General features: G+C 38.1%; 2 protein-coding genes across 10 annotated transcripts in view; one reads left to right on the top strand and one right to left on the bottom strand.

The window, feature by feature from the left end:
- Positions 1–21,243, bottom strand: part of SECISBP2 (SECIS binding protein 2) — an 86,779-nt gene that overhangs the window by 8,228 nt on the left and 57,308 nt on the right. Inside the window, exon 19 of one of the 3 annotated variants that reach the window (XM_075931878.1) lies at positions 17,729–20,345. The exons of 1 other annotated variant lie outside the window; for it this stretch is intronic. The gene's annotated coding sequence lies outside the window, so the exon portion shown is untranslated. Of the gene's footprint in view, positions 1–17,728; positions 20,346–20,371; positions 20,489–21,243 lie in introns of those variants that run through there. One more of the 3 variants, XM_075931877.1, reaches the window with a different exon arrangement.
- SEMA4D (semaphorin 4D) overlaps positions 1–21,243 on the top strand; it is a 143,695-nt gene that overhangs the window by 119,546 nt on the left and 2,906 nt on the right. For 6 of the 7 annotated variants that reach the window (XM_014577956.2, XM_075931883.1, XM_075931884.1 and 3 more), the window contains exons 14-15: positions 32–75; positions 1,768–3,058. In XM_014577956.2, coding sequence (XP_014433442.1) covers positions 32–75; positions 1,768–2,690 — 967 coding nt within the window. In that variant the 3' untranslated portion in view covers positions 2,691–3,058. Of the gene's footprint in view, positions 1–31; positions 76–1,767; positions 3,059–4,587; positions 4,795–20,323; positions 20,534–21,243 lie in introns of those variants that run through there. The other variant, XM_014577957.3, reaches the window with a different exon arrangement.

The following is a 21,243-nucleotide window of genomic DNA, read 5'->3' as shown; positions in this document are numbered from 1 at the left end:
TCAACTTCTAATGCTTGATTAATTTGTATAGGGATTGGATTCAGAACATAGCTGGTGATGCCTCTTCTTGCCCTGGTAAGATTTTTGGTTTTTATAAAAGCGATTTAAAAAAAAAAATAAGTAATGCATTTCAGTTGTCAGATTTATTCAGCTGTTTTTGTATTTTTATTTATCATTGTGCATTCCCATTTCATGTGTGTCAACTTACGGTTGTTGTTTTTTTAATTTGTGTATCTGCAGTATACATATTATCTTATAATGTCTGTATTGCTAGGCATACATTGCATAGTGTTACACTCAGTGTACTAAACAATAAAATGAACCTGGGCCACGGAAGCTCTGCTTATGAAAGAGAATGGTGTTTGCCATAAGGAATTAGAGTCCTTAATTACATTCGATACGTATTCGGTCACTTGAGAATTCTAATGGCAGTGTAAAGAAATATCTGATTATTATTGTTAGAGCAAAGAAAATGATCTTCAGACAAATTGATTTATGGTTGGGAGAAAGGATCAGAATACAACAGATCAGGTTTCTAGAGTAGCTGAAATAATGCTCCAGAGTATTGACAGCTCAAATAGACACAGCTTTTCCTTTTCTGAAATGTGTGTGTTGCTATCATGAGATCAAGGAATCCTGGGGGAGCAATAGGATTCCAGGAGACTCACACTACAGTAGTAGAGGCTTTCAAAGGGTTTACTTGACCATGTTTATTATTAAATCAAGCACTGTATAGGCCACTATAAGAATGCTGCTTGCTAATTAATTAGTTTTATCATGTTGTATGTGTTGTGTATATGAGTTCGAGGTTTTTTTATTGTGTTTTTTGGAATTAGATCTGTGGTCCAGGCAAGCAAGGCATGAGGGACCTTTTTTGGATGATAGGATGTAAAAGCAGGCTGGGGGTGGAAGGTCTGGGAGGTATGGTGTAAGAGGGGTCTTGGTGTGTAAGGGATTGGGGTGCCTACCTGATGCAAATCTCGGTCAATCAGAGCAATGGGAAGCAGTGTCTGCAGAGAGCGCTTCCCAGCAGCACACAGATACCCTTCTTTCCCCCTGCCAGGCAGAGAACCCAGGCTGGATGCTGTCCCAGCTTGTCTGATCAGCCAGGAAAGGTTCAGGCCTCCCTCCCCACTGCAGGGAGCCAGTGCTAGCGCTCCAGCCACGGCGTGTGTACACACGCACACGCACACGCGCAAACGCGCATGCACGGCTGGAGCACCAGCACTGGCACATCACTGCAGGGGTCAAGCGCCGAGTCTTGCGGGCTGGATCTGGCCCACAAGCTAAATTCCCCACCCCTGCTCTAAGTCAATATCCTGGCAGTCTGTAAAAGTGATTAGCATTAGGTCCTTTGGGTGTAAAATGCTCCTTAATAGGCTGAAGAAGTTAGTGTAAATTCTAAAGCCTGAGGTTCTATATCCCTCAAAATCTTCAGTATTTCTGGCATAGCTGTTGTGTGGTGGCTTGTTCAGGCTTTCATGGCCTTGGGGCTTGTCTACATGTCACTGTCGTCTGGACTATGTGGGTATGACCTGCAGAGCACTCTAAAATGTTGCTCTCTGACTTTCCAGTGTAGACCCTGATGGCATGAACTAAAATGTATCTAGTTTGTGATGATGTAATCCTGTTTCAAACTGAGGCATAGAGGTGAACTTCAAAGAGTAAACTATATTTCCAGTATGACTAGCAGAATCATTAAATGATAAGGATTAATGCAAACAAAAATCATTGCTGATACTTTGCACATTTATTTTGATGTTCCAGATAAAGTAAGAGAGCATTCTCTGCAGCATACATTCAAGCATGGGAGCACAGCAGAACTGAAATGTTCTCAAAAATCCAACCTGGCCCAGGTAGTTTGGAAATTCAAAGATGATGTATTGAAAGTTGAGCGCCCCAAGTATCGTCTTCTGGAGAAAGCACTGCTCATTTTTAATTTATCAGAAGGAGATAGTGGCATTTATCAGTGTTTGTCAGAAGAAAAAGTGAAGAATAAGAATTTTTCTCAAGTGGTGGCTAAACATGTTTTGAAACTGAAAAAAATCCAGCCTAGTACAGTGGGCCCAACCCAGACAGCAGCACAGACAGAAGGTAATACTGATGTAGCAAAAATGTCAACTGTACCAACAGAAGGGTCGACTGCTCAAACTTCGACCACCCAGATTATACCAATAACAACAGGAAAGATAATAACAAAGCCAATTGGCCCCATCCTAACAAGTGCAGACTCCAGTCTTGAAATCTTCAATTCTGTTCCTGACGACGTCCCTCAAAAGACATTGTTCTTAAAGTCAAATGATAATTTCCTTTTAATGTTTCTCTTTCTGTTCTTTTTTATTCTCTTCCTAAGTCTGTTGTCCTACAACTGTTACAAAGGGTATTTACCAGCCCAGTGTTTGAAATTCCGCTCTGCTATGTTATTTGGTAAGAAAAAATCCAAATCAGATTTTTCTGATTGTGAGCAAAGTGTAAAAGAAAATCTTGTGGAGCAAGGCAGTATCCAGAATCAAAATGGAGAGCAGCCAAAGCCAGCTCATGACACTGGGTATGAGACTGAACCAGACTGTGGAAATGGTCAGATTCAACATGACAAGGACTCCTTACAGGCTCACAAAGAAGTCAAGGACAAGCCTTTTGATGTTAAGTGTGAACTAAAATATGCAGATTCAGATGCAGAGTGTGACTGAAGGAGAAATTCCTCCACTTCAATCATTAAAATAACTGTTTTTTACAGCTAATTATTTGAGCACGGATACTTTGGATGTGACAACTTAGCCATAGAGGCTTATGTGCGTTTAAATGAGTCAGCGTGTCAATTTCAAACCTCTCTAGAGTAGAAAACAATGTTTTGGTGTATCCACTAATTGTATTTGATGTTTTTTTAAAAATGGCCAGTGGCAGATCACCATTTGTTTGTTTCAGGATCTTTCAGAGTACTTTTAACATTTGCAAATACAGTTACTGATTTATTTAATCCCCTTTTCTTCTTCTATAGAATAAAATGACTCTAATGCAATCAACTAAATAAAATACTTCCCGTCTGCACATACTTTAGCTGCCATTTAAAAAAAAAACTAATTTCCTTTTAATTCCAAATTGGAAATGAAGTTTAGTTTATCAGATTGGTAAATTATAGCATTTTGTCCAGATTGAGACATTTCTTTGATTCTAGTGATTCTTAATCTGAGTATAATGTTTTGTGTCTTTTGGCAAGTTGGGTAGCTTTTTGGTTTAATTTTTTTTTAATTTGTTGTTTGTATATCTTTTAGATTTAAATGTACATTGGGAAAGAGCTGGCTTGTTTTGCTTAAGATTCTCAGGGATAATCTTTGCTTTAAGCGCTATCTTTTTGCTTTTTAGAAACGTAGGTACATTTGAGTACACAATGTAACTTTGTGGGGATTGCAGGAGCATAGGTAAGATTAAAAAAAACTAAGATGGACACCATCGTATTCTGTTTCTATATGAAATGGGACTTAATTTCTTTAAAAAAAAAAAAAAGTGACATAACACAGGAAGAATTTGTCTCTTAACCATGAAGCTTAAGGGGGTAGCTGAGTTAGTCTGAAGAAGTGGTCTATGCCCACAAAAGCTCAAGATACCATCTACATGTTTTCTTAGTCTATGAAGTGCTACCAGACCATTTGTTGTTTTTTAAGTTTATCTCTTAACCATGTCACTCAGAGAGGATTTTGCACTGTGGAACTGATACAGAATTAGAAGAATTTGCTGTAATAACTGGATAGGGGTAAACTTGCTGCAATAGATAGCTGAACAAGAAAAAAACTTGCATTTTTTTTAATTCAAAAGTAACTGAACTTCTCCTTAATAACAAAGCCTTTACAATTTTTCACTATTTCTGGATAACATCTACCAATCTTGTATGCAACTGGAGACTGAAACTGGAGTTGCTCAAAATAATTGGCTAGCTGAATTGTCATGTGACTCACTTGCAAGTGAAAAAGCGCAAGCATTCTAAACCTAATTCATGGCAGCACTATTTATCTGTAAAAGTTTTTTGTGCGGTACAGTTTAAGAATTGTTTCTTCCATAATGTCTTTCTATAAATGTTGTTAGAAATAGAATGGTAATGGTAAATAGCAGCATGGCTGCTTTTTGATGTTGTTTTTTGTTGAACTCTCATTCAAACATAATATAATTTAGTTCATCTTAGTGTAAACAGTTTATATTTTATAAGATTCAGTTTGGTTTTATTTTTCTATTTTAATTATGTACATACAAAAAGCAACAGAATAAATATTAAAATAAATTGTATTACATCCTTGATTTTGAACCAGCTTACAATAGAAAAACCCCTGTGAATACTGAAAAACCTAAAGTTGTGGTTTTCTTTAAGAGGAACAATGAGACTTCTGTAATGGATTTCACATGGGTATTTCCTCCAGTGTTAAATTTGGGGAAGAGTGAATAGAGCTCATTTCTAAGAGTCTAGTGCTTTTCATTTGTCATCCTTCTAAAACTCATTTGTCCTTTTTGCATTATTTCTTCAGTGTGTTATATATTTCTTACAACTTTTTTCCTTAGCACTCTCTCTTTTCTTTTCTGTCCTCTTCTGTGTCACAGCCTCATCTCCTATACCTTTCCCTCCTACTGGTACCTCCTTTTTGTCCTGTGTGGGAAGTGATTCACCTCCTTCACCCACCAATACCATGCCCGATGTTTGGTCTAGCACAGAGCTTGTAATGGTCATGTTGTTACCACCTTTCCTAAGTGACCAGGCACAGCATGTTAGTGTCCAGGGATCCTTTCACCTCTTCTGTCAAGCCACTGGTAAGTAAGAAGACCCTCTGTAAACCAAAACTTTCTTCATTGCATATTTTGTATCCATCCTCATGTCCTGATTAATACATGTGATGTGGAAGATGACCATCAATGGCAGTTTAAGGATGTGTCCTGAAATCAGTGGGTATTTAGTATCTTTCAGGATTAGGCACAAATTCTGTACTACAAATACCTCTGCCCTAACCCAGATACTTTAGCATGGGCTTATCATTAAGCATGTAATAGTCCCTTGACGTTTATTAAATTATTCATGTGCTTAAGTAGTTTGCTGAATCATGGCTTTACATATGTAAAAATTATCTTACATGAATACACATTTTTCATTCCCATAGTTCATATAACCTTCCCCCCTCTATTATGTCATTTTACTGACCTGAATTTATTTGAGTTGAACATTACGTAGACTTGACTAGTTATTTTTCATGTTTTTTGGTCTGGTAAAATTCTTATTATTTACTATCTTTCATTTCACAGTGTATATCAGCTGAGAACTATAATTCTGAGGCCAAAGTTATTTTTCCCCCCTGAAATGTATAGTTTCTCTTTAACAGGCATTTGGTACAGAATTTGACTTGTTTTGAATACTTAAACACCTTTACTACCTAATTTGAAGAAGAGATTCGAAAGCGTCTGGTATACTGCTAACCTTAGAAATAAGGCATTTTTTCATGTTGCTGTCCTTCTGCATATGTTTCACATTTCTTAATGGACAACTTTCAGATTAAATGTGGTTAAAATATTTTAGATTTTGTAAAATAAACCTTTATAAAATTGAAGGCCATACGTCCATAAGTTAAAAAAATTAGTAGAAACCATTTAACAAACATTTCTTTTGGCGTTTGGTGTAGAAATATTGTAGCAAGTATAAACAAAAGTGAAACAGACAAAAGTAAATAAGTAAAAGTATAAACAAAATTATATGGCCAACATGAAGAACTGCAAAGAGCAAAACAGCATAAATAGTAAAAATAAATGTATAAATATTTTGTGTGTCGTTAATCTAAGCTGATGTTAATAATGTAGGTAAGAAGCTTGTTTATTTTTAAAAATTGTTTTTTAACCAATGTACCGATGTAGTGTGTCTTAAATTGGTATTTGAAAATGTGTGTTCTTGCTTGTTTTCTTGGGCTTTCTCTCGCAAATATAAATTATAATTTTTTTTTAAAAAAATTGGTAATACAGTTAAAACAAAAAGAAATGTTTCTTAAAGCCAATCTCTGGAATTTACAAAACATAGGGTATGTCTACACTGCAAAGTTAATTTGAAGTAACAGCCGTTATTTCAAATTAACTTTAATAGCGTCTACACATGCAAACCGCTATTTCAAATTAAATTTGAAATAGCAGAGCCCTTAATTTGAATTTGGTAAACCTCATTCTACGAGGAATAATGCCAAATTCAAAGTAGCCCAGGGGCTGCTCTGGCTCCATATGGCTGAGTGCTGTGGTGCCCCGAGTGCAGGCACTCAGGGCATTCCAAGACAGGACTGCTTTGTTGTCCCTCATCGAGGTAGACAAGCAAGTGGGGAACCCTGAGAACTGTCTGTCCGGGGCGGGGATAGGGTTCCTTTAAGCACGGAGCTCAGTTAGCCTCAGGCAGCAGACCCACACACTAAGTCCTAACCTGATGCCCTGCCGGCACCGGTTCTGGCCAGCTTTAACTTCAGTTCAGGATCCACTCAGTGTGGATGTGCTATTTCGAAATAGTTTTTGTGTATAGATGCGTTATTTTGAATTAGCTTAATTTGAATTAACTATTTCGAATTAAGTTAATTCGAAATAGCACTGTAGTGTAGACATACCCATATAGACAAATAGTTTAAAAGAACTGGATAATGGAAGAATCAAATTTTACTTTTGAAATTCTTCTGATTAAAACAGGAAAACTAAATGTGTTTTTAATTTGGAGTGTCAACTTAGCCACCTGTGGGTTTCAAAAAAAAAAAAAAAAGGGAGAGTATTTAATTGTTGGGTTATATGTGGCAGCTGGAGCTGTTTCACTTTCCTCTGAAACATTAAGAATCTTACAGGAATCTTCTTCTGAAAAGATTAATAAAATCACGAGTCTGAAGCAGTGGCCACAACTTTGTAGGACCTTCTGAAAACTCTATGTGCTGGTTTTACTGCTGAGCAGCAGCAATCTAACAAGCTTTCTATTAACAACTCTGCATTCTTACAGAGAATATTGGTGACACTTTACTTAGAAGTAACTATAAAGGAGCCATGTTGCCTGCAGAACGACATTCAATATAAAATGTGGTGTTTTGCTATGCAGAGAAGAAGAATATGGCATAGATGGAGAAAGAAATGCTATAGATTCTAAGAAGCAAGAGCCCATGTATAATTCAGCCACATAAACTAGAATCTATGCTCTAATTAAAAAAAAAAAAAAGTTGTGAAGAAAATTTTTGAATGTGAATTCAGTGTAAATGATGTCTAAGTCTGCAAATAGTTTGAAGGTATGAAGGTTCTAAAAAATATGAACTTCCCCCAATTCATTTTGCTGATGTGAGGAAAGAAGAATTCCATATCCCTATCCGAAAATTCATGTCACCTCTGCTGTGTCCAGTAGGAAAAGGGATGCATTTTTTACATTACCAAAAGCCTAAACTGCCTACTTGTAACCAAAAGCAAAGCCTCCTATGTTTTTCCAGGTCCTAGAAGACCAAACGGTTGATCACCAATCTGCTGAATATCCAGCTTCCCTTGATAATCTCTATCATGCAGGTACTCACTGTTGATGCAGAAATGTTCAGCATTTTGTAAGCAATATTTCATCATCATCAACAGCCATGGGCTCAGTGCCCATTGGTGTCCAATGCCTCCCTCACTTTGGGTCATATTAAACTGAATTTAGTAACAAGAATGCTATGCTCCAGTGAGGGGAGAATTGGCAGGGGGAAGGGGTTTAGTGCTACATTACTCTGGAGGTTCTGATGAATAATTCAGGCCTAATGTGCTGCATAAGTCACAAGGGATATGGCTACTTGTTTAAAAATATTAAAGTAAGCTCATAAGTACAACAATTAGAGTTCCTTTTCCTTCACTTGTCCCCACTCCCTGCCACAAAATGAATTTTTCCACAATATTCAATGAAGTGTCATGGTAAGCTGCCCCAAACACCAGCCCCAAAGAAGGGCAACCGACTGAAAGGGTATTTGTAATTGAACTGCCACTGATGCCTATATCAGGATCTGCTAGTATGCATTTCTGCACAGCTGCAGAGTCCTATCCTAGTCAGTAGGACTTCCCATGGATCCGAGGGATGCGAAAGGTTAACTAGTAACCAGTGGGGCTGAAGCATCTCCCTGTCTGCACACACAGCAGCTGCTCTTGTCCGGAGCAGCCTCTGTCCACAGAGAGCCCAGCTAACAGGGACTGCTCTGGGAGGGGTTGGGAGCTGGCAGCCAGCTGCAGCATGGGACTGGGAGTGGGAGCCCCACAGGCTAGGGTCTGTTTGAGCTGGGCTGAAGCGGTCCCCATGCCCAGATCCCACTTAAATGGTTAATCAGTTAAACATTAGGCTAACCCAACATTTAACTGATTAACCCAGATTTTACATCCCTAATGGATACCGAGGTCTGGAAGAATCTAGAAGCACACTGGTCCCTAACTTTTAGATAAATAAACTATGTATCAGAATTGGCAGGGCAGAGTCCATGAAGATTTAAGTGAGTCTAGTGGTAAGTGGGAAAAGCCTTGCGGTGGTAGCCTTTAGGTTCAGAAAGTACTGCTTTCCATTGTCTTGAAGATTCTATCTTTCCTAGAGGTTTTTCTCTGAAGTTGAAGGGTTCCCGTTACTGTTCTTCTCAGCTCTCCTGCTTGCGTGACATACCCCCATGTAAATGACAATTAAAGCTCCCAAATTTCAGCAGTAGATTTTAAAGAAGCTATTTATATCTTAATCGGGTAATAAGCCCTATAATTACTTTGTTCTTATTAATGGCATGTCCCTATGAGGGACATTTTATCAAAATATGGCACAACCAGTTTTTCCCCCATTAAACCCTAATTGTAGCATTACTGGGGGGGAAGGGGGAGTCCATAAATTTTAGAATCAAAAGTAACTTATGAAAGCTATTCTCTCTCACTTCTCAGAACAAATATTAATCTATTGAATTATGGTTGCAAACATTTCTATGCTGTCTATTTTAAATCTGTATTCTTTTTTAGGGCATGCATACACAGGCAGGTATTTCAACCAGGATGGACAGACTTGAGTTCACACTACCACTCTAAAAATAGTTGCATAGACAGCACTTTGAAGTTGTGGCTGAGGCTGGGAGCTCTGGTTGTGAAGCCTGCCTTTATCTCTTCAAAGGACTGCGCTCCAGCCCATGCTGCAACTTCAGAGTGCTGTGTGGGCAGCTATTTTTAGAGCATGAGTGTGAGTCCCAATAGCCAAGTTCATTGACCTGTGTTGGGAGGGTTGTTGCTTTAGTCTGTGAGCGCCTCGTATATCTCTGGATGAAAAGTGGATAACTGCAAATGTGCAGGGTTCTAGATACAAAATTTGTATCCGCAGGCTGCATCCATATCCTCAAAAATGATCTAAAGCAGATATTCATGGATTTGCAGGACTCAAGTTATCCATAACTCTGGAGAGAATGTATATCTATCATACTCAACAGGTTACACCTAAACTAGTGTGCAGATAAAAACTTGAGGTTTGGCTTTATTGATCATTCAAAAAAATAAAATAATATAAACCTCAACATAAGTTTTCTCCTTCTCTGAGAGTGGCTCTTCCTGGAGTTTACTTCTCATCAGTACATTGTTTTAAATTATTACTTCTGTGGACCAGTTGAAAGGTCACTGGATCAGAGCTTGAGACCAGCCATCACATGGCTCATGAACAATCTATTCCAAAATCAAATTTATAACTTAGACTAATTTATAACTCATTACATTTAGAGTAATCCAATCCGTTAAAAACAAATATCTGAATACGTCCTAAAATGTTTTATTTGTACAGGAAAACTTCAGTTACAAATACAAGAGTTACAAACTTGACTGGTCAACTACATACACCATTTGGAGCTGGAGGTATGCAATCAGCAAGTAGCAGAAACAGAAAAGCAAATATAGGACAGCACAGTGTTAAATGTAAACTACTAAAATATAAAGGGAAAGTTGGAAAAAAAAAGATTTAGCAAGTTTAGGAAGCTTTTTCTGTGCTTGTTTCATTTAAATTAAAACGATTAAAAGCAGCATTTTGCTTCTACATAGTAAAGTTTCAATGCTGTATTGTCAATGTTCAGCTGTAAGCTTCTGAAAGAACTAGCATAATGTTTTGTTCAGAGTTAAAAAGATTTCAGGGTTACAAACAACTTCCATTCCAAAATTGTTCATAACTGAGGTTTTAATGTAAAGTTTTTATGGTTAGTAAATTAATTTTAAAAGTAAAATAATGTGGTGCTCTTGCTTTGTGAAAGCCCCTACCCTTTAATCTGTACAGTCATTATTAAGCCACGCTTGGTTTGTTTTTATCTTCATGTGGGGATGCTGAATTTGAACTATTCTCTTTCTTATATTAAGTTGTCCATAAACCTTTCCTTTCTAATCTGAAGCTGTCTGCCCAGAACTATTTAATATCAGTATTTGTGATTATAGTAATCTGATGGATCTTAATAATACCTTTATGCCTTACATATAGATCTGTGTCCTTTTATTTCTTTCTCGTTTTTAATACCCAAGGTCACTGCAAAGCTGCCTTTAGAACACTACTGTCCTTATTACATGTTAACAGACAAGTCCTTGAAACTGGTCACTCATGCTTACAAAACCAACTAAATTCATATCTGACAGACTTGGTCAAAAGCATGTAGTCATGTTTAACTAGACTAAGGATGTCTTTGCTTTTGTTGATTTCTGTCTCAAATTTATGGAGAGCTACAGTTGTTATTGGCTCATTATAATGTTAAAGAAGCACTTCCTCTTTCAGAGATCAGTGCTTTGACCAATGTATGCAAAACAGTTCTAAGTCCTGTCATGTGAAGTAGTGGGTAGAGCCCATGAAAGCTCGTGATACCGTCTACATGTTTTGTTGTTCTTTAAGGTGCTACTAGTCTATTTGTTGTTTTTTAAGTTTTTTCCTAAATACCAATGTCATTACGTACACACACTCCATGCCCTTTTTGGGAATATACATAGTCAGTTAATAGCATCTCCAGGGACGCCTTATTGTTTTTAAATTCTTGGTGATAACAATAGATCTAAACAAACAGAAAACAGCTCCCTAGTTACTGATATTTACTGTGCATTGATACACTTGAAGAGAAAACGGAATATAGTATAAACTGCAACCCTAAATGTACTAATTGCCAGGGCTTGACAAATCCGTTTATCTACTCGCCCGTGGCGAGTAGTTTTCAGCCAGTCGCCCTGTTCACCAGTGGTGCGTGTATACACAGTGTGGGTCTGGCACATGCGCTGTGCGGGGCTGGCTAGTGGATTTCGCCACGGTTTGTCGAGCCCTGCTAATTGCAATAAGGACAATTACCATTACTGGTTCATTTTAAGTGAATGCTTTCTTTAAAAGTGTGTACCATCCTACACCCCCACAGATGGTTGTTCACAATTTTAGCCTGGAGTACATTAGGTCTAAAATGTATAAACTCTGAATCGGTAGGGTGAGAATGATAAAGGTTAGAGCATCCCTCTTCAGAGAATTATAAATAGGGCACTATCAAATTCATGGTCCACTTTGGTCAATTTCATGGTCAGAGGATTTTAAAAGTTGTAAATTTCATTATTTCAGCTATTTAAATCTGAAATTTCAGAGTTGTAAATGTAAGGGTCCTGACCCTTCACTGCTGCTGGCAAGGAGACCAGCTCTGAAGGCACAGCCACTGCCAGCAGCAGCACAGATGTAAGGATGACATGGCATAATATATTGCCCCTCTTACTTTGTGCTGATACTAGCAGAACTGAGCTCTTGGTTAGCAGCCACCATTCTCCAGCCACCTAGCTCTAAAGGCAATAGCCCAGAAGTAAGGGTGGCAATACTCCAACTCCCCTGCAACTCCCTTTTGGATCCAGTTTCCCAATTTGAGAAATTCTCATCTCTCCTGTAAAATCTATATAGTTTAAGCAGGTAAAAGCATGCAAAAAAGGCCAGATTTCACAGTCAGTTACATGTTTTTTTTCTGTCCATGAATTAGGTAGGGCCCTAATTTTAAATCACCAGTTAAGATCTGAGAGAAATGTTTTCTCCCATAGTATAATGTGCTATTGGCTAGAATCAATGAGATTTTCCCCTCCTGCTGAATCATTAGGTAAAGAAGTAGACTACATCATTCTAGTAAAGCATGCTTATGTTCCAAACAATTATCTTTAGCTAGCATATTGAAAATGGTAATCCTAAACAATTTTTTTCTCAAGTTAGAACAGGTATTTTATTTATAATAGTAATTCTTAGCATGTAGGTAATACTTTACATATTTTCAAATGTACCTTACTAACAGTAATTTTTTTTGTATTTCCGTTTTTGTCTAAGGATCAATGAATTGTTTGTAAGTTGTATGCACTTTCATTGTTAAGAGACTAGATGATGTAAGTTGGTACATCAATCTAGTGGGTTTTTTGTGGGATTCTTTGAATTAGGACAATATCACTGCAAAATTGATCACACTTCAAAAGATCTGAAATACATTTTTAAAATAAAATTTTGATTGTGCGCTACTTTATTAGGAGATCTCTACTGTCTTTTGGCATAATATCTTGTTGAGTTCTCTCTGTAGGAAGTGAACAATCTCCTGAGGCTCAAATATACAGCAAATGATGTGTATCTTCTAACTTGAATAGGAAACGTACTGCTGGATACCTGCATGAACTTACCACTTTGTTGCTTACTGCATTACATAATTAGAGCAATACTTAGGATCAGTAAGCAGTAAGGTCTCTAGTGTAGGCTCTCTAAGCTGATGAGAGCTCTTCCATTGGCTTGATTTCTCCAGCTGCTGTGAGACACAATAGCTATGTTGGCAAGAGAAGCTTTCTTGCCAACATAGTGCTGTCCACACCAGTGCTTAAATGAGTGTAAATTGTTGCCCTGAAGGGTGGCTAATACACAATCCAGAGCAACATAATTTGTCAATTTATGCCAGAGTGGAATTATTTGTCACCATTTTATATAAGTTGATCTGATACTAACCTAGCAGTGTTCCCAATGCCAACTTAGTGTGTGTTATTTAAAATCAGTGATTCAGTCTTTATTATAAGGTATTCCAAGTGAGGTATTCCAAGAAAGTGTGTTTTGAGCTAATACGCAATGCAAGACATAAGAATGAGTTGTCTACAAAAGCAGCTGTGGTAAATTTATACTGTGGCAAGCAGTAAGACACAAGTACCCAGATATACTGAATTTAGCTTGTAAAGTCTGCGCTTCTAGTGATCTGGCGGCATGCCTTTGACCAAATACGGTCTGTAGAGTCTTGCAGTGGTCTCCAAGACTCTCAGGTTCTTTGTAGATAGTGTGTTCTGAATATTGGGAGATTGGTTTTATTAGACTTGATATCTTCTTTTGTAATACAAAGTTCTTAAATATCAGAGGGGTAGCCGTGTTAGTCTGAATCTGCAAAAGTGATGAGTCCTGTGACACCCTATAGACTAACAGATTTATTGGAGCATAAGCTTTCGTGGGCAAAGACCCACTTCATCAGATGCATGACATTCTTAAAACAATTCTTAGATCTCTTCTCCCATGTCTAATGTACCTTATGGCTACGTCTACACTGGCATGATTTTCTGGAAATGCTTTTAATGGAAAAGTTTTCTCTTAAAAGCATTTTTGGAAAAGCGCGTCTAGATTGGCAGGACGCTTTTCCGCAAAAGCACTTTTTGCGGAAAAGCATCCATGGCCAATCTAGACGCGCTTTTCCGCAAAAAAGCCCCGATCACCATTTTCACGATTGGGGCTTTTTTTGCAGAAAACAAATCTCTGCTGTCTACACTGGCCCTTTTGCGCAAAAGTTTTTCGGAAAAAGACTTTTGCCCAAATGGGAGCAGCATAGTATTTCCGCAAAAGCACTGACAATCTTACATGAGATCGTCAGTGCTTTTGCAGAAATTCAAGCGGCCAGTGTAGACAGCTGGCAAGTTTTTCCGCAAAAGCAGATGATTTTTCCGGAAAAACTTGCCAGTCTAGGCAGAGCCTTAGACCAAACTAGCAAGTAAAGATTTATAGGTAAGCCCCTGTAAGAATTTGGATTTCAGTCCTAGGCTGTAAAATGCATTACTGATCACTGATATGCAGCCCTTATGTTACAGCAATGAAACAATATTAAGAATATTCTAAGACTTTAAACAGAATATATTTTGTCAGTTGCCTGCTCTCTCTCTCAGAAGGTATGATTGGTTGTCCTTGCTTAATGTTGGATCATGCATATTAATGAAGACCTAATTTTCTGTTTCCAGCTAGATTTCAATGAGAAATCCTTACCTGTCAGATTTCTGGAGGCTAAATAATTCCCATTAACTTTTGCTATTGTGCTGATATCACCCATCTCTTGTACATAGATTTTATGTACCTTCTTCCCCACTCCTCCCAACCAAGTAAGGATCAAACTTAATTTCTACTGTTTTTCCAGCCTTCTTCACATCATATCCCATCTCCTCCAAAAGATCAAGGTAAAATATTCAGTTGTTCACTTTAGAGCACCACAGTTATAGGGTTTTTGATACATGCTTTTCTTCCTTAATTACCTCCAGAGAGTGGCTATGTTTGTTCTTGGTAAACTATCTGGCAGCTCAACTTTATTTTGCTTTATCTCTAAACTAAGAAATGAGGATCTTATTCCTGGTACTAGGTGCACAATGATACCAAACTGTTAAGAATAATTTAAATTAGAAAACCCACAAACTGGAAACTAAATAGTCCCATTAATCCAGGCATGTCCAAAGTCCGGCCCGCGGGCCAACTGCGGCCCGTGATCCGGTTTAATACGGCCCCACAGGTAATTTGGCAATATCTATCTTTTATGACCCCCAACGAATCCATATGTATTGAGATGAATACATTGTAAAATCTCAGTTAATGTCAGTTGGTCTAAATCAGTTATAAATATATTTGGACACAACATGTATACTTGGTGTTATGTTCCTGTTCATATTTTTTGAACTTAAGTGTTGACAGACAACCTTTATTACCAATAATATGTAATGTACTTTACAATGTTCCTGACATATATTTCAGCTTCCTGGATTTTTTTTTCATCTAGCCTGCAGATATGAAAGGCAGAGTGATTTAACACCTGTTTAGATTTGTCATCCATGTGACGAAATGAAAAGTATGCCGTTTGCAATAAACTTTGCATAAAATAGTTAATTTGCATTTAATTTTAATGGTTCAAAGAATGTCAGGCAAAATGGTCGGCCCTCACGCATGTTCACTTCATCAAATCTGGCCCTCTTTGAAAAAAGTTTGGACACCCCTGCATTAATCCATAGTATTCAGCTTTCTTACATTTATTAGCTTTTATAGGCAACTATCTAGTTTCCTTCTGAGACCCTTCTTGGATCCACCTAGCTGATAAAACGTGCTATTATCAGAATAGGCCATACGTGACTTTTCCAGCTTTATGGACAGGTCCTCTGGTTTGCTCTTTGCATTCTTAACTATCTTCAGGTCACATGCTTGGTCTTAAATCTATATGTGTTGTGCAGTGGTGACTGGATTTTTTTCCCAAGACTTTTTTAGTTTCCTTATGCAACATTTCACGTGCAACCTGTTTAATCTTTCCCATAAAGCTGACAACACATTTTCAATGTTGCTATTCTGGACATTTAACAATAATTTAACAATCCATTTTTGTGTAAGCAGCGTCTTGCTTTTTAGATAGGATCTGACTGCTAATTGAAACAAACAGCATCTTGTGGCACAAAATGAGCCTTCTGTCAAGGACTTGGAGAGATCTGTTTCCCATGTTTCTTTTTGTGACAAGCTGCTATTCAAGCTATTCCTGCTTTCTCTCCCAGAAGGGTAATGAGCTTGTACCTCCATATAAATATCTTCCTTATCAGGTGGAAAGCACAACAACGGGTCATACTAAATTCTTTCTTTGCCCCTATTCATTGATATCCCAGCTATTATTTTATAAAACTTGAGGCAATATCTCTGGACTTCCTGCAATCTGTCAAGAAACTTTCTTTCGGCAACTGCCCTGTTTTCTTATGTCTTGCTCACAGGTTTCGCTGGCTCACATCTCTTTGCTGTGAACACTCCTGTCATCTGAAGAAGTGGGTTGTGCCCACGAAAGCTCATGATACCATCTACATGTTTTGTTAGTCTTGATGGTGCTACTAGACTATTCAGGGGTTTTTTAAGCTCTTTGCCAATTCATTATCAGCTAGCCTGTGACTTCTGCTTCTCATCATACAATTTCCAAATAAAGAATCACTGAGCCCACCACCAGTTTTCATTCACCTATTGTTCAAAGTATAGTATTAGCACGATCTCTGTTACATTAGAAAGAAAACTGCTATCTGCACAATGTTCTTTTTTTGTTCACTGCTCTGGAAGGACTAACCTTGCCTTTCCCTTTTCTGACCTGATTTTTTCTGTGCCTATTTATACACTTTTATATAATCCTAGCTTTGGATAATGGATTCTTAAATGGTCCTGATGGGTTGGGCTGGGGTGGGTGGGTGGGTGTGCGCGCGCAGTACTGTGTTTCTACTTCAAAGCAGGCCAGACACTAGGTGTTGCTCCAGATCTCTCATTTCTGAGATCAGAAAAGCCAAACCGGGACATTTCCTAAACTAGTTACTTTGTTGCCAGCTCTATACCATCTATCTGTATATATTCTCTGTTTTAGGATAGCATCTTCCATATCAGTAAACCAGTAATGAAATCCATTTCTGTTGGCTCTCTTTATAGTGCTTTCATCATTCCAAACATCAGTACAAAGAATCCCTCTTGTTTTCCTGCTTTAGCACACATGAATTGCATACATTTTCATTAGGCTAGTACAAAAATCCTTCTATTCTGAGATGAAGGCGCTCTAATGCCCTTGCATCCAGTGCTGATTAATCAGTAAAGTTCATTGGGTATCAATTCAATGGTGACTTTTAGATATTAGCTAGATACATCTCTAAGCTGTTTATTCCTGCTAGCAGTTCACTCTTTGCTTTTACCTGATTACAAGTCAAATTTCTTTCCTATTTAATTTCCATCCTTGGTAATCTTAGAGTTACCTTCAGGAAGACTTGATCTGAACTTTGTCATTTTAGCTCCAGGAATAGTATGACTGTGGAAAATACAATAAGATCTGTTGTGGTAGCATTTCTGGTGCTCTGTACTGTACATCTTTAAGGGGTTCATTAAGTATTGGACACTCACTTTCTTCCCCTCTTTTGCAAGGCATGGTAGCATTTTGGCCACAGGAGCCAGGATTTTCCATTAGTTTCCTTCAGGCAATCCTCCCCCTCACCCCACCCACTGCTGTACATAGTGTCAAGGAAACAGCTCATTTCAATGAGCTTTTTGGAAGCAATCTCTACTCTTTCAGAATTAGGTATGTAAACAGGGAACCCTTAAATTCTGTCAATTTCTAGATTGGAAAAGGCCACAGTACTCTGTCTATTTTGCATGTTGCCAGTAGAATATCTGCAGCTGTATTATTCTTAGATTTTTTTTAACTCTGCTTTTTAAGGGAATTTAGAACAACCATTTCAAATTCCAGTGACTAAAGGTAGGCACCAAAATCCCTATCTCAGTACCTAAAAAGTAACCTGAATTGGGAATGTAAAAGAGTAGTTGATTAGTTGACTACTCATGTCCCCCCTCCCCCCACCTTTTCTGCCTCTAAGATATATATATATATATATATACACACACATATGCAGCAAGTGGGAGCAAAGCTGGTTCTCCCACACTGACTCCAACTTCCCCCCTCACACACACACTCCAGCAGCAGCCTCTGACCACAGAGGAGATGAGTGTCCCGACCCACCGCGGACAGGGGCTGCTGGACCTGCTGCAACTCTGCAGTTTAAATGTTCTAGGAACCTGACTTAGGAGGTGGTGGGGATCTGCAGCTTCCACTGATATGAACAAGAGTTGGAGAAACTGAAGTTTCTGACTTTTCAAAGGTGTTAAGTCTGAAAATGTTGGTTTTTTGTGACATGTACAAAGATGGCAGCCCTGGAAAATGGAGTCTTGTATATACACATACAAGCATAAAAAAGTAATATAAACTTCCTTTCACTACTCAGAACAATGACTCCATATTGAATGAGAGGAGCTTTCTAGAGGAAAAGAATAGTAGTCTAAAGTCTTTGTGGCTTTTTTTTATTTGAATATATGACAAGGTAATTAACTTGACTCCTTTCAAGTAATTCGCCACGTAGTTGTCCAAATGTTGATGGCTTTCAGGAACTTGGTGTCCTTGCTTGAAACAGTGGCTTTGAGATGACATCCCTGAAAAATCCAGTACCTAAAGTTGGTTTTACTGTATTGATGGTTACACATGCACAGGGCTCGACAAATAATACAATCTACTCACTCGTGGCGAGTAGATTGTAACCTGAAAGAGCTGGGTTCGGGCGATCTGCGCATGCGCAGCTCGCTGGACAGTGCAGCTGGCGAGCAGGGCTTGCCACGGTTCGGGGAGCCCTGCATGCAGAATGGCTTCTGATGTATATTGTACTCTTATTATGCATTAATCTGATCCTTCTCTTTCATTGTATAATTTTTTTTTACTCTCTCAAGCATTCATAAAGAAAGGATAACAGAATGTAAGTATTTGTTTAAATGTTAGAATTTCATATCTTGGGGTCTTCAGTGTCACTCAGTGATCATTTCCCTTGTATTCAATCTATACTGTATCCAATTTATGGATACAAAATAAACCATACATTTTCTAGCGATAGCACCTGATTGTTACTACTGAGAAATAGTTGGCAATGCTTCTATCCTCTGGTACAATCACCTAATTTAAAAAGAATAATCTGTTTTATTGGATTCCTCGGCACAGGTCAGCAAACAGCTTTACCATTGTTTCACTGAATCCGTTAACTACAAATTATAGAAACAAGGGTACCCCTGAGGAAATTATGGAGAGTTAAAACTAGATTACACATAATAGGTGTTTGAATCAAAATGTATGCAAATCATAATAATGTAATCCAGAAATCTGGGGAGATCAAAATGTTTCATAGCAATTTTTTTAAACCTTTTTGATGCTGGGAAACTGAGCAAATAAAACTAATCAGGACTAAACTACAGTGCAGAAAAGTCAGTACTGATTTCTTTCCCAAACAGATCAAAAAGGACACAAATGTGTGGTCTGAATCCTGTTTTGTTGTTACAAATGTTTGATGTGTAAAAAATCTTGCAGAGTGTGTTGGAAAGTCCAGGACTGCTGACTGTGCATAAGATGGATGTTTGTGGGAAGCCAGCAAAGTAACTTGGTTATCACTTGTTCAGTGACTCGCCAGAATTCTGACCCAGAGCCACACTCCTTGTGCGTGCCAGAACATGGAAGTTTCTGAAGAGATTGCCAAACCAAAGTTTGTTTCGAGCTTCTTGAAACCTTCTAAGACCATTATGTTTTTTAGGTACTGAGCTTGTTCTGGTAATGAAAATAGAGCAGGCATTTGGCAACTCTTTTGGTACTTTGTTATGAATGGGAAATTGCAGGGGCAGGGGAAATCACACTGATCTTTTTAAAAAAATCCATCCTGAAGTTGTTAGATATGGAAAAATGGAGGTGGCATACAGCCCATTTTCTTTCTGAGCCATAGCTGTACACACCAACCAGAATTGTGTTTGTTTTTCTTTGATAGCAACTAAAAAAACAAAGCAAAAGGGGGCAGAGTGGGGCTATCTGACACCATCCCTATGTTTGGTTTGATTCCTCACTGATGGTATGAATATTTGATTAGTTGAAAAGACTAGATGACTGTTTGCACTCTGCTCCTCTTACTACTTGTGTAAGATGCCCAGTTGTTTCATCTAATCACAAATGATAGTATGGCAATAAGATGAATACCTCCTTTGTGACATCTGAATTTGATTTCTTCATTATATCCCCTTATCTTCAGTTCTTGAGTCCCTGGCCTTTTTCTGCTACCAACTCATACTCTTCAAAAACATTGTTACATTGCTTTCACATGGGATTACCTAGGTTCCCCCTTGCAGTCCAGTCTATAATCAGGTTACTTTTTCTAGGGGTGGTTTCTGCTTGTAAAAACGTCAGAATTTAGGCAGTTCTTTGTACTTAATTTCTTGAGAATCATTTCTGATTGAGTCCTAGGCTTTATTCCTGCCTAATCACCATTGGCTCACTGTGCCCAATGTTCTGAAAACATAACACTCACTCATAGGATCAAAGAGAATCCACAGATCAGGCCTTATTTTCAGCCATTTAGGTTCTAAAATCCAGAATTTTTTGCTATCTAATCACACAGGGTTTCATGACAATGTTCCATTACACTTTAATCTACATTTTAGACACTCTTCGTTTTTAAGTTCTCACAAGTGGTTCCTTCAGTAATGAAAATAACATTTTCACAGGTCCCAGTGATGCACGATTTGTCTGGAAGAAGAATGGACAGAAAATGGAAGTGTGTGTCAGTGAGCAATCTCATGCCCTGGCTGATGGCAGAGTGCACATTCTAAGCTGGGTGAAAGATGCTGTAGCAGAAAACTCAGAATACCATTGTTCAGTCCTCTCCAAAGCTGGAAATAAAACATCAAAAGTGCTCATCACAGTGGAAGGAAAAGGTAGGTAGTTGCCTCATGTACGTACTACTGACCCTGGGCCTCATACATGGAGGAGAGCTTTAAAATTAGCTCACACAAAGATTGTACACTCATAAAACTGACACAGTACTCCTCCCTAGACAGTCACTTCCCCTCTATTAGAAATGAGAGGGGGGTTTAAAAGTAAATTTAGTATCTACTAGGAATATGAAAGGTTAACTCATAAGCATCATTCTAACCAGGTGATGCTTAGCAGTTCTGGCTAACTAGTGGGGGCTGGAGCAGCTATCTGCTTGACCAACCCCAGTCCAGATCCCACTTCTAGTTGGTTAACCTAATGTTTAACTGATTAACTGGGATTTTACATCCCTAGTATCTCTTTCAGATGTTATTGTAGTAGAGGGTCTCCTATTCAGATCTCAGTTCGCAATATTTAAAAGGCTGACTTATTCCCATGGAGATTGTTTCTGGAACAGCATACCCCCATATTTGACTCGTGATTAGTATTGTGGTTTCATTTCTAGACTACACATTTGCTGAGTTATGAAAACAGGCAATTTCAAAACAAACATGTTCACTTACATAAGCCTGGATTTTTAGTTTCCTGGTTGAATACAGCTGTCAGCTTTCTATATTCCCCTTCTGATTTACTACATTTAGTAAGAGAAAGAGTAGGGGTCTGAAGTATCTACACTTGAAATTTCCAAAATAAGCATTTAGTAAAGGTTTTC

This window comes from Pelodiscus sinensis, chromosome 6 (genome assembly GCF_049634645.1).
Source record: "Pelodiscus sinensis isolate JC-2024 chromosome 6, ASM4963464v1, whole genome shotgun sequence".
In the NCBI taxonomy this organism is placed as follows: domain Eukaryota; kingdom Metazoa; phylum Chordata; order Testudines; family Trionychidae; genus Pelodiscus; species Pelodiscus sinensis.
Note: the sequence above shows the minus strand (reverse complement) of the source record. Positions and strands in the feature narration are given on the sequence as shown.